At 46.4% G+C, this 16518-nt stretch overlaps 1 protein-coding gene across 2 annotated transcripts in view; it reads left to right on the top strand.

The window, feature by feature from the left end:
* Positions 1 to 438: 438 nt before the first annotated feature.
* The window catches only part of LOC118224828 (solute carrier organic anion transporter family member 5A1), a 38572-nt gene continuing 22492 nt past the window's right edge, over positions 439 to 16518 (top strand). The window contains exons 1-2 of one of the 2 annotated variants that reach the window (XM_035412601.1): positions 439 to 554; positions 1065 to 2660. In XM_035412601.1, coding sequence (XP_035268492.1) covers positions 1709 to 2660 — 952 coding nt within the window. In that variant the 5' untranslated portion in view covers positions 439 to 554; positions 1065 to 1708. The remainder of the gene's footprint in view (positions 555 to 1064; positions 2661 to 16518) is intronic. The other variant, XM_035412600.1, reaches the window with a different exon arrangement.

The raw sequence follows: 16518 nt of genomic DNA, 5'->3' as shown, positions 1-16518 counted from the left end.
TCCAAACAAATAGATACAGCTGTCAGGCTGTACTTGCCCCAGGTTAACTCATATCCACTAAACTGTTTATCTACAAATACAACACTGGCATCCTTAAAAGTAGACCTGCTGGAAATAAAAACACATTTTGTAGTTGCCAGTTCTCCCAGTAGTCGAGCAGAACTCAACTAGGGGTCTAAAAGCACACGGAGAAAGTCAACAAATGCAAGACCAAGCATTTTGGAATTCGTAGTCTGACATGGGAACTGGTTGTTCATGCAATGTGAAAGCAGGCAATCCATTGCTGTTGAAATGGACTATCGTTTATATATGTTAATAGAGAAATAACAGCAGTACTATTTCACTTGAACAAGATCTGCAATGTGATAATTGTGATAAATCCACAGACTACGATCTGAAAGACTACAAGTCCCGTTTGGCCACAGTCATGTGGTCCCCCTTCTAGCCAGCCATCCGCAATCTCATTCACTGAGTAGCCGGGGTTCGGTGACAACAACAGCCTACCTCCTCCTCCTGCTGTCGTGTGTGAGTATACGACGGATCATTGAGAATTTGTGCGTCCGGTGATTTTTCATTCTTCTGAAAATGCATTGAATTTATGTTATGTATTGTTTTAAATGTTGAAACAATTAGACATTTCCTCGACTTGTCAGTGTACTGTCAGGTTATTTTTTCCCGTTATCGCTATTCATGTAGCTCACATGCTAGCTATCTAGCTTGCTTAGTCGTCACAAATATGGTGTTATGGCTAAGTAGTGCTATTCTAAGTGAGCTGCTCAATATTTTAGTTGGCAAATGTGATTTAAAAGAAATCAAACAGAATTGGCGAATCACCTAGCCATGGAATAAGACTGGCATCGGCTGGTCACATTGGATATCTTGCTAACGCTTGCGTTTAAATCACAGACATTAGAAATAGCAAAAAAAAAAAAAAAAAAAGATTAAAGGCAAATTCAGGTGAATGATAATTCGAATGAATCTAGCTACATGGCATGCCACACTGACATATGTTTTATTGTAGAAACGCGTTTAATTGTCTTCTCATTGTTACATCCCTGGGTCAGGATTCGGCGTTGCTGTTGGGACAGAATCAAGCTACAGTGAGGACTTCATGCGGTGACAAGTAACAAAGAGCTATCAAATCGATCACCATCGGAAAACGGCAGACAAGCAAAAGGATGATTCGCTTAATCATTTGTCAGAAAGATATCTGCGAAAATGTGATGGATGTGACTGCTCGATAACACACAAGCTGTGTTATTTTGCGTTTTTATCGTTAGCCTATTGTCGGAAAACAAAAATGTATAGGCTATTTAAGGTATGGATTATTCAAACATAGACATGGGGCTACTGTTTTTTATGTCGGCAATAACTATAGAAAAGAACGTCGTTACATATTGGCCTTTGTGTTGTTATCTATTGTATTGCGAAGAAGAATAAACAAAGATCTAGCCTTCTCATCAGATGAAACGCAGAGGATCAGTCTGTAAAATAAAAAAAGGCTTCGCTGCAAACAGCAATGCAGATAAATCATGTTCGTAGCCATAGTGGCCCACACCTTTTCGTTCCATCCTCTAACAGGGCTGTTTAGGCTGTTTAGTCATTTTAGCTTTCAGCCTTGATACAGTGTATGCTTATGTGGCTGTAACCATTCAGTCTGTGTTTAGTGGCTAGAAATATACATTTTAAGACTTATACCAGTTTTACAATGGCTTCACCTGGTAGTGAGGAAACTGGGAGTGACTTATCAGAATCCCTTGAAGTACATGAGTTCCAAAGTCAATATGAGGAGCCCGGGAATTATTTCAAATCTAAAAGTTTACCGATCCTTAATGGTTCTTGTCAGTTGGGCAGTGAGACTTTGGAACCAAGATTGGTCAACACAACACAAACAACCTTAAATGCTGAGCGGAGCTCTATGCTCAGTGATCTTCCACCGAAAATGGACTTAAGCCAGCAAGATTCTCCAACAAGGACTGACTTCTCACCCTCCATGTCCAGTATGGTTGGGCTGAGCAGCTCCGTGAGGACAGATGTTAACAATGCTAAGAGCAAAAAAATAGGCTTTTCCCTTTCAAAATTCATCCACTTTCCTGCTAGGAAGTACATTCGAGTGATCCTCGCTGACTCTCGCTGTTTTTTATTTTGTATGTGCTACTTGACTTTCATTCAGTCACTGATGGTGTCTGGCTACTTGAGCAGTGTCATCACCACCATAGAGAAGAGATATAGTCTCAGGAGCTCTGAGTCAGGACTGCTGGTCAGCTGCTTTGACATTGGCAGCCTTCTGGTGGTGGTCTTCATCAGCTATTTTGGGGGTCGCGGACAGAGGCCACGGTGGTTGGCAGTTGGCGGGGTCTTCATCGCCGTGGGAGCGGCCCTGTTCTCCTTACCTCATTTCATTTCCCCTCCTTACCAAATTCAAGAGGTCAACTCCTCCACGGGCAACGAGGGCCTGTGTATGAATGGCAATGGGAGCCGAGATACCCCATATGTGTCCTCCTGCCCCAGAGACCAGGAGGGCAACGAGCACTCGGTGTATGTGGCACTGTTCATCTGTGCCCAGATCCTAGTTGGGATGGGGTCCACCCCCATCTATACGCTCGGACCAACCTACCTGGATGACAACGTCAAAAAAGAGAACGCGTCATTGTACCTTGGTAAGGAACCTTTGTGTTTTTATTTTCTTGCATGCTTCTTTTTTGCGCTAAATTAAAAAGAAGTACTGTTTTACGTTGAGGTCAAGCAGGCGGGAGGAGGTGGGGGTTGGTAGGGTGAAGGGTACAGCAAATGCTGTGTTGGAACATTGGCTATTGAATTTTGTGTGTGGATTTGATGAGCAAGTGTTTTCGTCAGCAAAGTCCTGTTTTCAAATTGACAATGCAGCAAGTATGTCAAATGCTTTTTTTTTGGTGGGTGAGCCCTGACTTTTGGAAATGATCACTTGGTGATTTAGAAAGGGGATGTAATTTTTCTATTGTAAAACATTAACCAAAATATCTTCATAAGTACAATTTGTTTTGCATGTGGAATAGCTTGTTCTTGGCCCCTTTTTTCATTTTTTCCATTTAGGATGGACTGGGACCCACACTAACCTTATCATCATGTCTCTTTAAATTTGCCTTGTCTTATCACCTAAGATTCAATCCTCAGGCCAGCTGGGCTCTTTAGTTTGCCTTTAGTGGCAGCTGTGCATGAAGTGCACTCTTCCAGTGCTGTAACTGTGCAGCTTAGCTTAGCTCAGCTCAGCTCAGCTACTGACTGGCAGCATGGGTTCTGAATTTTGGGGGAATGCTGCAGTGATGATGGAACAAGGCTACAAATACAGCAATGCATTCTGAATGGGAGGAAAAGAAAAAAGTAGGCCTAGATCATACTGATTGCCCGGAATGGTATTCTTGGCTTATACACAACGGTTTCTCTCGATCGGGTACTTTCGTTGATCTTGATTTTTCATTTCCTCTGTAAAAGGACGGGCTCACATTGGATGTGATTTTCATTCCCGTTTCTCTGGGTCTGACCCGCTGTTCGTGGGGTGCAGGGCGCGGGACTGAAGGGCGCGCGGCCCGTACCCTCTTGGGACGGCAGGCCTTGCCGGCGTATTAGCGGCAATTAAACGCGGTGTGCAGTTTTCCGCCCCCGTCGAGCTGATGCAGCACATCCAGAGGTCATTCGCTGGCTGCTCGGCCGATTTAGGTAATCATTGTGCAAGAGACCGGCCCCAGCCGAAGGGCGTTTGTGTGCCTCTGCAGCCCCCCCCCCAAAAAAAAAAACCCCCACCCCAGCTCAGTTCCACGGGATTACTCTCCCTCTGGACTGTGGCTAAGAGCGCTATGGTCTTACGACAGAGCGGTGAAGTTGACCTTGGCTAAGGAGCGGGAGCCTGAGGGAAGGAGGGAGGGAGGGAGGGAGGGTTGAGCCGGAGTGATGAATGGTCCTGCCTCTCGGTGCGGTTCGGCCGGGAGGATTAAAGAGGGCCGATCTCGGGCAGCGCTCATTCCAATATGGCCGCTCGGAAATAAGCTGTCTTCTATTATGGTGTGGATTTATGTTCCTGTCCGTGAAAAATAATGCTGTCGTGCCTTTGACGAACTTCAGCTTGGTGTGAAAATGATGAAAATGTGGGTAAAAGTTTTTTTTTTTAATGAAATGAAACAGTTTTGCATAGTTCCACAGAACGTAACTAAGGTAGTCTTACATTAGTAGAGTTTTGAACTCATTATCAGTGGCAGTGGTTGTGGTTTGGGAGCAGAGGTTTTAACCGGAGGGTTTAAGGTTGGAATCCCAGGTGGGGAAATGCTTATTTTACCCCTGGGCAAGGTATTTAACTTTAATTGCGTCTGTAAATAATACTTGAATGTTTAAACTGACATTCTCTAAGTTACCCTGGGTGAGAGCACAGGCTAAGAAAATATGCAGCCTGTTCTTATATAAAACTAATGCAATCAATAAATAATATTATCATTATTATTAATTACTATTATACGTTATACATGCGCTACTATAGATGAATTTTAATTATTAGTGGTACAACATTTAAAATTCTAATTTTTTGTCCTTTTTCGTAAAAAAATAAAAACATGTGTTCCACAGCCAGTGTTTATTTGAGCACACCCATGGAGAAAATGCAGGAGGTAGTAAAACGGATCGTATTTATGACCCGTGACAGCTGCCTGGTGAGGTTACTGGATCTGCCCCCTATTGACTCAGCCATGAAGCCCCCTCTGATTGGACCAGGCCTGCATGGGAACGCCTCTGGCCAGTCAGAGAGTCTTTGGGGGGAGGAGTGGCCCTGGGGGAAAGTGGGGGAGTCAGTGTGCAGTCAGGAGTGTGTCCAAATTGTCAGACGCTACACTACATCCCCCATCAATCTTGGGCCTGGCTGAACCACTGGGCTCTCTAGGCAAACTGGGGGGCAGTCTTATTGCTTTTCAGTTCTCGCTTTTTGAACGTTGCTTGTGCTGTCCTTCATGGCAATGAGGTGGATCATTAACACAATCCCTTGACATGGCCACTGGGGTCGATGTCGGCATGTTTCAGTCATTTCTGCCCAGTGCGGTGGAATCACCAACCATGCAGTTGCTTATTGTATTAAACAAATCAAATGGCTGTCTGAAGAGACAGTTCTTCGCTTGTGCAGTTTAGCACACTGTCTGTGCGTGTGGGTACACGTTCAGTGACAATGTGGTTCGGCAGCTAACTGAAGGTGCTGTGTGTGACATTCACGTCGTCTCGTTTGGAAAGAGCCGTCGAACGCGCAGGCCAATTAGCCTGGGTTCTAGGAATAAAATGACTTTAATATTATTTGAATAATTCTGAGAAAAAAAAAGCCTGCGACGGAAATGGTGACTTCAGATCAGCCGCACGGTCCCGTTTTAAACAGAACGATGAACCGGATGTGTGTCCGAACCGAGAGCCGCTGCAGATGATGTGTGACAGCGGCACTGCGTCTTTTGAGTCCGTCCGGCACAGCTCGAGTTGCCGAGGCGACGTCAAACTCAGCCGCCAAAACGGTGAGAGTACAGAACGGCCAGCGGCCCGTTGACCTTGCAGTGTTTTTTTGTGTCGCCAGCGTCAAGCCGTAATCCGTTTAATGAAGGATCGCGCTTGTTTTTTAAAACAAAAGGCTTGTCGATGCTGACTTTCAGAATGGGGCGGGGGGGAAATGAGCCTGTTTTCTGTCCAGGACACAGAGGTCACCACTGTGAAGAGCAGCCACAGCGCTGCTCATCGTGACCCATGCCCCTGAGCGCTTGTTTTGTCTGCAGCCGGGTCTTACTCAGCCGCTGGTTACGCACGAGCCCCGCCGCGCGCGTCCAGCGTTCTGCCGACGGGTCCCCCCCGAGCGTTTCGGCCCTCCGCCATTTCGGCTGCCTAAAACCTGGGGTGTAAAAAAAAAAAAAAAAAGCGCATTAAGTAAATTTATGGCCCTCTCAACCGGCGTAATCTATACAAGCGTGCTCTTTCGGGCATGCTGCTGGGAAAGGCTGACGGGAGGCTCTGGTCCGTGATTGGACGGCTAGTTGCAGCGCAGACCGGGTTGCCAGGTCCAGCGCTGTCGGACCCCGACGGGCCGCTGCGGTGACTGCACGGCGGGATGGCGGGAGAGCGCTGCCAGCGAGCGTCTTCACTCATCCTCTGAGCCCCCCCCACCCCCTCCTCCCCGGCCTCCCCCTCAGGAAAGGGGCCGTGCGGAGGGGGGGCAGCTGCCGTATTCAGACCCCTGATTTACAGGAGGGGAGCGATGGGAAAGGAGCGGCGTGTCTGTTTTAGGGGGGTGGTGGGGGGAGGGGTTGAGCCTGCAGTGTGGGAACAGGTGTGCTTTGTGCTGAAATTTCGCCAACCTGGCAAACTTTTTTTCTTGTTTCCAAGAAAAGGTAAAGAAGAAAAAAATACTCTTTTTGTTTTTGTCTTTGTTTTTTTTACAGGGAGACACAGAGGAGGGTTTTGTTCTGGGAAGTGTACTAGAGTAGCTGTATGGTCTGAATGGAGGCCGGGGGTCTTCCCATTTCTTCTTTCGGTGCAGTTGCCACGGAACAAGGTTGTCTGTGTGGCTGGGGTAGTCCTGTTTGTGCAGAACGACACTGCAAATCCATCATCCTTTCATTCATTTTACATGATCCTTTTTACATTTTTTGCGCGCATGTTTGCAGATTGCCGACAGTTAAAAAGCAGTTAGCCCGTCTTGACTTGACTTGACATGCTGACTTTCACAAATGACTGGTCAGGTACTGCCTGGAAAAAAACGAATGGAATTTCCTTTGAGGTACCCTGAGAACCAAAAACAGCTGCTAATGAACAGGAACACTTCTCATGTATATTCATGAGGTATGCAAACTGTGCTGTCGCTATACTTTCCCTTTAATTGCTGACAATTTAAGTGGTCTTTTATACTAGGTAATTTTGGTACATGCAGCTATTATTTGTAGTGTCACCCAATGAAAATAGCCTGTAGAATATGAATTGAAGAGGAAAAGCAGGTTATTAACATTATGGAGAAATTCAGTGTTTTCCTAATACCCCTGTGAATTGATTTAGGCCTAAATTTGTATTTCTTTCATCACTGAGGACACCTGATAGTGTGTAGTGTTTTTATGTGTTGCCTGACAGACATTAGGCTACCTATTTGTACAGTCAAGAGTTTAGGGAAGGATTCAGGCCTATAAAGTTTTAATGTTTTATGCTGCTGTTGTGGGTATATTTATTGTTATTTATCTGTACTATGCTGCAGAACAAATTGCCCCATGGGGATAGTAAAGACGAGCTAGCAGGCTAGCCAACAGGCAGAGCTCCAGTATCCTGCTGGCGATTCAGACCCGTAGGTTTGGTCACAAACGGCCTTTACTCTGGCTACCTCCAGTATCTTAGTTTGTTATTAGTGGTGTGATGTGTTAGAGTAGTCTTAGGTACAGATTATGTTTGCACATAAACTGTAGTAGGCCACCCGGGAGTTATTTCTTATGTTGTCTGCAGGCTTGCGTGTGCCTGGTGTTGCTCATGATTTATCTGGGAAGCGTAGGGCTATTTCCTCATCGCTGAGCCCTGCCTAGCTCTGGCTGGGCGTTTGTGTTTGTGCCTGTAAGCGAGGCAGTCCGAACCCAGGTTGCCCTCCTATGCCCTGTTAATTTTAGAAAGCGAACAGCTGCTATGAGTCCACTTTCCCACTCTGTTTGTCTGTCTGGGCGCTCGTGTGTGTGTGTGTGTGTGTGTGTGTGTGTGCGTGCGCGCGGGGGCAGCGGTTGACGCAGACTGTCTCCCGCTGTGACGGTCCATGTGAACTGTAACAGCCTTCGCTCCCCCACCCCCACCCCGACTCCATCCGCTCTGTCTGCCCGGCAGATTCTGTGATCCCCCCCCCCCTTCCCCCCCCTTCCGCCTGGCGCTCGGAAAGATGGCGCATGCAGGCCGGGTGAGGCGTCGGCTTCCTGTCGGTGAGTTTAATGTTTCGCCCTGCCCTGCCGCCGCGCGTCCCTCGGCCTGATCACGTTTCTCGAGCTGCTCGTTTGCCCTTCTTTAGCTGCGGAGAGATGCACTGATGCAGGCAAGGTTCCCCGCTCTTTCCCGCTGAGCTCCTGACGCTGTTTATAACCGAGCTGCCACACCCACGCCCTGTCGGTTATTTGGGGTGCGGTTATTAGAGCAGAAATGATAATTAATTTGTGCGACGATTTTATTACTTTTATTCTGATGTGAAATTTGTGTTTGTGTCTGTGTGTGGGTGGGCGGCTGGCATGGGGGGTTGTGCGGGGAGAGGGGGGAATATGCTGTGGTCAAGCCTTTCTGCTTCCCTGAGTCATGGGCGAGAACACAAAAGCACAGCGTCAATAAATCATTTTCACACTGTGAGAAGAAAATGTGTGAAGGGCTCAGATGCGCAGGAATCGTCCTTATGGTGCAGTGCGTGATACGTCTGCTGTCGATGATGAATAACAGCAGAATGCCTTTGGTGTCATCAACACATTTGTGTTGTATGGCGCAATGTGTTGCCTGCAAACACAAATGTACCGACTTCCTTTTCTCACACTCTCACACAATTATTTTTTTCTTCAGAGTGAAAAAGAATCAGGTGATAGCTGGATATTGGATATTCCTTGCATGTAGGCTAAATCATTAGAAATGAAAGAATCTGGAGAAATCCGGAAAAAACCCATGAGTTACCATGCAAGGGCATTCCATATTCTATTAGGTTCTCAGTCATTGTTTTGCTGCCGGTCCCAGTGCCTCAGAAATGCTGGGTCATAACATTTCATAGGCATTGCAGGCCCGGCTCTCCTCAGCAAACTCCCCCTCTGTCTGTTAATGGCTGCCTCCCTGCATGAGGCTGCCCTCATTCCGTCCTCCAAACTCAGCTGCTGGTCTTCTGGAGGACTTAATTTGCTGTGACCACATTGTAGCAATTCTAGCTGTTGAAGTTTGGTTAATTAGTTGTGAAGTCGCCGTGTTTTCTTTGGAAATGTACAGTGAAATGTTAACGTACCTGGTAAAGTTCTCGACAATTTTTTTGGTGTAATTTCCCCCGCTCTGTGTATGGTTGTGAAGGCAAAGTTACTATTTTATGCGCATTTGCATTAAGTGATCTGTTCTCACAGATGTCAGATATAGCATTTTTTGCTGTAATGAGGCTAGATCAGAATAAAACCTAATTAGTGTCTGTCTGCTGGGATTAACAAACAACATTGGCCGTTGTCAATTCCAGCGAATCACACGGGTTTACCCTGGGATTTAACATATTGAGATATAATTGACCGTCCAGGCTTACCACTTAATGATGGCGTATGGATCCTTGCTCTCAATATCGACTCTGCAGAATGGGCCTGTGGTTTGTTTATCGGTTTGGAAGGGTTAGCGTTAAAGCTGCCGAATGCCACAGTTCACACTAATGGGCGTGTGCAGTAGATGCTTCTTGTAAACAATTCATTTTTCATGGGAAGTCTGTGTGAAGGGACAGAGCAGAGGCTTATCTAAATCTCTTGCTTAACTTGGCCTTCTGCTTCGCTCACTGACATGAAAGGCCTGAAAGAGAATATTTTATTCATGGTTTTCTTTCCTAAATGAGGATTGTGAAATGGTGGAAAGATTATAATCTAAGCCCATCTCTCTTCTGATACACAGCAAGCTCATGCTTACAGAAATTTCATGTGTAAAAAACCACTGACATCAGACACAAGCTCTGTGTATTTGCTTTTAGTAGACGCCGTGTCTGAATGGTAGGCCACATCGGAGAGCAGGTCCCTTGATCCCCATAATCCACAATTGATTTTCATTTATGGTTCACAGCTATGTCTATAGTTAGCTAGCACAAATTTGTTTGGTTACTAATATTAGACTGAGATGCAGGACGAATTTTCCGGCTAGCAGGCTGAATAGCTTACTTGCTTTGCTACTTGCCTGACAATGTAATGCTGATATTGGGGATTTGTGAAATAAGGGTACTGTTAAATCACATAAACCCACATTCATACTGATGTAGCTTGTGAATTTTTGTAGTAAGGTAACTAGACAATGCAGAAAGAAGAGAGGTTAGCCCACAAGGTCTGCAATATGCTATTTTTTTCTATGTTGGCTAATGTTTGGCTATCTACTGCAGCCAACTGACTTTTTAATTACGTATAAATACTTTATTATATATTTATACTGTATATAAATTGATTTTTAAAAATGTGATCAATTATTTGTGGTTTCCGGCATAGACTAGCTGTCCGTTTTCATATCCAAGTTGCAGGACTAAATTTGGACAAACAAATGATTTCACTGAAGGTGCCACTATACTGTTCACTTCACCGTGTGATGTAGTTTAAAGGCTAACACAACCTTTCAATGCCTTTAAGAAAAAATGGTTTGTCAGCGTCTGTCTCAATGTTGATTTCGTTTTGATGTCATTTTTCATTTCGGAGTGGCAAGGTTGCATTTTGTCTAATTTATGTGAAACTTAAAAAATACGACTACAAATATACAGGCAGTTTTTGGACAGTTTTTTGGACATTTATTCTATGGGTCACAGACTTCAAGCACTAACTGCATGCGAAGGATATTCGTAAAAAGTACTAAACATTACTACTTTCATTTAAATAACATTAATATGTCCCAAACATTGTGGTGCCATGAAGTGGGGGGACTATGTATCTAATTGGTAAAACCAAAGGGTATTAGCATAGTCTTAAATAAAAGCTGAGAATGTGCACTTTAACCACATGTGAATTATTTCATTACAAATTTAAAAGTGTGGCGTACAGAGCCAAATCAAGAAAGCATTACACACACACACACATGCACATGCATTTTCCAAACTGCACTGAATAAAGTACTTGTTTCCTTCTGCCTACAATACCTAGGGTCATTTTCTAGGTTTATTCCTGACACATATAGCCTATCTGTTGGAAAATTGAGAACGTTATGTATTTCTGAAAACGTATTCTCACAGTTGTTTTCTGCATTTAATTTGCTGCTACTATGTGAAATGTTCTAATGTGAAGCAACAAAAAGGAGGTTTATCTGTCCGCAGTACGTATGTAGTGCTGAGTCTCTGGATGCACGGAGCTGGAGTGCATTGGCAGGAATGGGCTTAGCGGGGATGGGCTCAGCAGTGGAGGAAGCGGCCCTCTCGACGCTCCCAGCCGCGCCGGCCGCCCTTGCAGGCGGGCGCTGGAAAGCCGGCGGCAGGATGCGCGGTTGAATGGGGGCCTCTTCCTGCGGACCGGCGGCGGCTGAAGAGGCCGGCTCCCCGGCACCCTGTTCCAGATTGCGGCCCCGCCATTGCGGAAGACTGAAAAGCTGCAGGTGCGAGGCTCGGGGGTACTGTCACGGCGCCCAGAAGCAGACAAAGCCAGGCACCCTCCCTCCCCCCCCCCCCCCTCCACTTCAGCAGCTGCACCACCCGGCCACTCTGAAGATTAGTACTGTACACACACAGCCCAGATGGCCCTTTTAGAAGCCCGTTCTTGTCCCAGACCGGGGGATCATCTGTCATTTGCCCGGAATACTGGGTCACGGCAAAGGCATTTCTATAGTACGTGCAACCCAGCGTCGAGTCCAGCCCCTGCTAAGAGTGGGAGGCAGAGACTGCTGCACAAGTTTTGCTCTTCAAAAGGTCTGCAGCTATTTTGCCGATCGCCGTTACACTTCAGCGTGGTCTCTGACGCTTAGCGCTTACAGCGATTCACTTTAAGTGTTGGCGTTAGTATTTTTTTTATCCCTCAAACTGAACAACAAATGAAAGGTAGAGGAAGTGCGTGAACATCAAGTGGTCAAACGTAATTAATGAGTTTAATTCCCCACCATGCCATTCAGGCACCAGAGGTAGATACCATCAGCAATGAATCTGCGTTGTTTCCTGTCTTGCTGACGGAGACGTGGAAGGGGGCACGCTGTGTCCGATTCTGGGAACGGAGCCCCCTCCCGTAATTGACCCTTCCTCCCTCTATCTTTAATCAGCGAAGGCCCAGCAGGGAGGCAGCTGCACCGGGACCTGCAGACCAGCTGCCTGTTTAGAAGAATGTAGCAGTTTACCTAAATAGGGCAATTTAGCATCCGTGCGGTATGTGGTGACCCAAACGTTCCAACCGTACACATTATTCGCGGGCCCCTTAAAGTAATTAAGGGATTTATTTACTATTAAACTTCCCTTCATAGCTGATACACGTTTCGGTTTTTCACACGTTTGCGTTGTATTTTACGACAAAATTGCGCGAAGCTGACGTTTGAGACATTTGGCTTCCGCAAGTCCGTCCTCCTCGTTGAGCCCTTCCTGCTGGCCGGCCCAGAGCCGAGCCGGCCGAGCCCGAGGACCGGCTCGAGTAGTTTCGCTACGAGGCGAAGCCGGGGATTACGAAACGAGCGAGGGGGTGGCCGGGCCGGCGCTGGCCCGTCGGTTTAGCCGGCGGGAGAAAGGCACAAAGGGATTAGCGCATGTTTCACGGGCTCTGTGTTTTTAATGGCATTCCTGCGCTAAGCCCGCTAACAAGCGGGGCGGTGCTTTGATCGGGCGGTCACATGGGGCCGGCCGCGCGGGGCATCTTACAGGGGGCCCACCCGCCCGCGGGGCCCCCGCTCTGCCACCCGGAGGTTCCGCCTGACGCCTGCGCCTCGGCGGACGGGCAAGGTTAGGCGCCACTCAGAACGACGCCACTTACCGTTTGATTTTTTAGGCCTCGGTGCCGAAATGAGTAGCCTAAATAAGAAGAATTTCAGCAGGTAAAGTGTGGTAGGCTGTGTTCTAGCTCGCTGCTGCGTGTTCCACTGTTTGGTGCCATTTGAAATGTGGCTGCAAATATACAATGCTCCCTGACTACCTGTGGTTTAAAAAAAATAACTTAAGGTAGTTAAGATTTAATTACCTCTCCACCTCCCTCCTTTGCAAAATAATTGGATAGACTTTCCATAATTAATTTAATTGTAATTAAAGCCAAAGGAGGCTATTCTGAGGTAAGTCGTGTCTAAGATTATTTTAAAGTAAAAATAAAATTGAAAAAAATGTATACTTTGGTCTGTTATTCATGAAATGTGCATACATTAACTGACGACTTGACCTAAAGTTTCTTATTTTTAATTTTTTTTTTTTTTTTACCTGCAGGTGGCCTAATACTTTTAGCCTGTATATATTTTTTTTTATGTGGACTTCCTGTTCAGATAGTACTGCTTCCACTCTCCTTTCTCTGCATGGACCCTTCAACATAAACACAGGACACCAAATTAAAAAATAAAACTCCCCGTTCCATTCTGTGGAGTTAAGTGGACAAATCGGATGTTCTGAGGGAGCTGCTCTGCGGTGGCTCAGTCCCAGAATTATCTCTTTAATCGTGGGCCTGTAAATCTGCCTGTGTTAGAATCCAGGCTGTGACCCCTCAGCCCCAGCCAGACAGTTAGGAAGTGCATATTGCCAACTGCCCAGTGACTGTATAGTCCCCTGCTCCTCCCTTAGGAAGCCACAGAATGTCTCCATACTGAAAGGAGAAAGCACCAGCAGGGCAGCAATTGGTCATGAAAAAAAAAAATAAATGCATGAAGAGTGGGTCAGCAGATCTGAAGTTGCTTGTGTACGAGGTTAAAAGGTTGCATAACGATTTTAGCTGGCTCTTCGTAACGTCGGACCAACAGCTTCTCCAGTAAAGCATACTGGCGGTCTCTCGTTATCTGTAAGTGCATTTTTTTAATGGACCTAGGGCAGTGACGCCATGATGCATAGTGACAGGCTTGTCCCAACACCTCAGAGGTCAGTGCTTCCTGGCTTCCGGGAGGGGTGTGTGAAGAGTGTTTTTAGGGGATGAGGACCCCAGGGTCTGGGCTTATCTGGTCCTTACCCACACTGGGATGGAAGGCCCAGTCTGCTTGGCACCTTGCCCTCCCTGTGCTCACCAGTGATGGAAGGCAGGACCTGCTGCGCCTGCCGTAAGGTGATGACAGGCGAATCCTTCTCTCTGTCGCTTTAGCTGTCCGCCCTCCCTCCCCGTCCCCGATATTTGCAACGGTAATTTCCGGAAAGCCAACTCGGCTGCGTTGCTGTCATTACGTTGCAATTCATCTCTGTCCGTGAAATGCTATCCCTGCAGTTGATAAAGTGATGGTGTCAAGGTTGAGTATTAAAAGCAGGCCAGCAGTTTATGTAGTGAAAAATTGTTTGGATCAAAAGCCGATCGTTTCTCATGAGTAATTGGTTGGTTTTAATTTTGTAGCCAAGTGAAGGGCAATGTGAGCTGCATCCTCCTAGTTGAACTTTATAGGCTATTAGCTACTAATTTATTCCAATAAATGTATTTTGTATTTTAAAGTGGTATTTGTTCGTTCTTGGTTATTTCACAACGTATTTCGCTATTTTCACTATCTGGAAATCTCATGCTGTAGTGTAATTTTATTCAGACCTGCGTGCATTGTAGCTGAACGTCTTGCCGAATGTCAGTTAAACTTTTCATTTCGTCCTGCCTGGCTATAGTTCTGTGGCCATTGAAACATTTTTATGTTTGACTTGTCCAATGGAATGGCTCAAAATGCCAATCAAAAAGTATTTTAAATAGGCTGTACAATTATTATGGACAATGAAAATTGACCAAGCTTGAGGTGAAGAGTCACAAAACTGGAGTTGGACAGTCATTAGAAATATCACAGAACTGGAGTTTCGATGGACTTTTGCATCTCATGCAAACTCTTTATGTAAATGTTCAATTGTGCATGCAATCACTATGGCACATGAACGTTTACATCGATAGTTTACACGAGATGTGCAGTAGCCTAAATTCAATAAGAATGTAAGACATGGCGTTCTGCAGTTGAACAAGTGCACGTAAGTATTCATCATATTCAAATTTAATAGCCTATTTTATGTTCTTGGTAACATTGTGAAAATAAATGGTTGAATATCTAGGCAAGTGTGGTGCACACAAGCAGCACTGTATAATTCAAAGTTGTGTAGGTTAGCATTCTGTGTTTTCTGTAGAGGCTCTCAAAATAGAACAACTTCCATTCTATGATTTGTTTTTGCATTTTTGATTTTCACTCATGAGCTTTGGGACCTCACTTTGTGAGCAGCTGCAGGATTCATGAATGTTTCATGCTGTTGAATTGTTTGGGTCTTCCCTGCTTCTCAAAGTTAAGATCTCCTAACTAGACTAAATTTCCAAGTAAGAGCATTGGTCTGCTTTGTGGTTATTTGATGGTGCAGTGTACATGTAGGCTATGCCACAACCAGAGACGCTCATGTCTTATAAAGTTGTTTTCCTAGGCCTGTCTTCTGCTGTTTTTTGGCTTGGTTGAGGATAATGGTAGCTATTGTTATTTTTAACCTTTTTTTTTTTTACACACTATGATGTGCCCATAGTGATATTGAGTGTGCTCACAACACTGGCTTGGAAGGAGCAATGTGTCATAGTACCTGAGTGAGAGAGCACATTCTTCATTACCCTGAGGTACAGCCATTTTATTTTGGGTGCAGTATTTATTTATGCACTGGTGCACAGTGCACCTTTGTGTGGACACGACCTGGGTCAAATACCAGTTTTTTTGGGATTCAAATATTTTTCTATGCTTTACCGATCTTGTCTGGTGTATTGGAACCAATGAGACACTCTCAAAAAGTGCAAACACCGCCTTCTGGTCATATTGGCAGGCTCAGTTGCACCAGGCAAGATCAATAGAGCACAGAAAAGCATTTGAATCCAAAACAAAAGCGTATTTGACCCAGGTCTGGAGTGGACGGTACTTGAAGGCTGGCCGTGAGCAGGCCAAAGCTGGGGGCAGTCCAAACAAGCCGAGCGGGAGCGGGGCCAGCGGGGGGGCTGCGGGCTGGACGCCATGGCCCGCACCGTGGGCACAAACGTGACCCTGTAGCCAGGCCAGTCGGTGCCCGCGGGAGATGTCCAATGACAACTCCCAGCACAAACTAACACCACCCCCAACCCTGCCAAACCCCCCCCCCCCCCAAAAAAAAAAACACCCTAACTGGGCCTCGCTGCGCGGTCCGACTGTGAAAGGCCGTCCCTCTTTTTGACGCAGCCAGAAACCGCGGAGAAAAGTTCCTTTGTGTGCAGAGGCGCTCTGAAATGGGGGGGGGGGGGGGGGGGGGGGGGGGGGGGGCAGTGGAGGGAACGGCGCGTAAACAATGCTCCACACTGCCGCCCAGGTTTGAAGAGCTTGTCCTAGTTCTGGCCCCTGCACCACTTCGGCCTGTTCTGTTTTATCGCTGCGTGGAAGTGGCGGCGCGCTGTGCGGTTCGGCATGTTTACGCCGGGGGAGCTGCTTAAATCGCGTAGGACACGGGGCCAGACCCCATGGTCAGAGAGCAGGGGAACCTGCACACGCTGCCAGCCTCCTGGTTGTTTAACACGGGGCTCTGGAGGACAGAGATGACACGAATAAGAAGTGACTGTAATCCTGATGTGCATCCCAGAGGCACAGCTTTTCCCAGCCCGGGCTGGCTGTCACGTGACCCCGAAATGTGTCACATGGGCCACAGGGGCCCAGCAGACCAAGAAGCCCTGTTGATTTCTTAGTGCCTTAAGCCAATAAACAGGCTTCCTGAGAAACCTGAGG

This window comes from Anguilla anguilla, chromosome 4 (assembly GCF_013347855.1).
Source record: "Anguilla anguilla isolate fAngAng1 chromosome 4, fAngAng1.pri, whole genome shotgun sequence".
NCBI lineage: Eukaryota > Metazoa > Chordata > Actinopteri > Anguilliformes > Anguillidae > Anguilla > Anguilla anguilla.
Note: the sequence above shows the minus strand (reverse complement) of the source record. Positions and strands in the feature narration are given on the sequence as shown.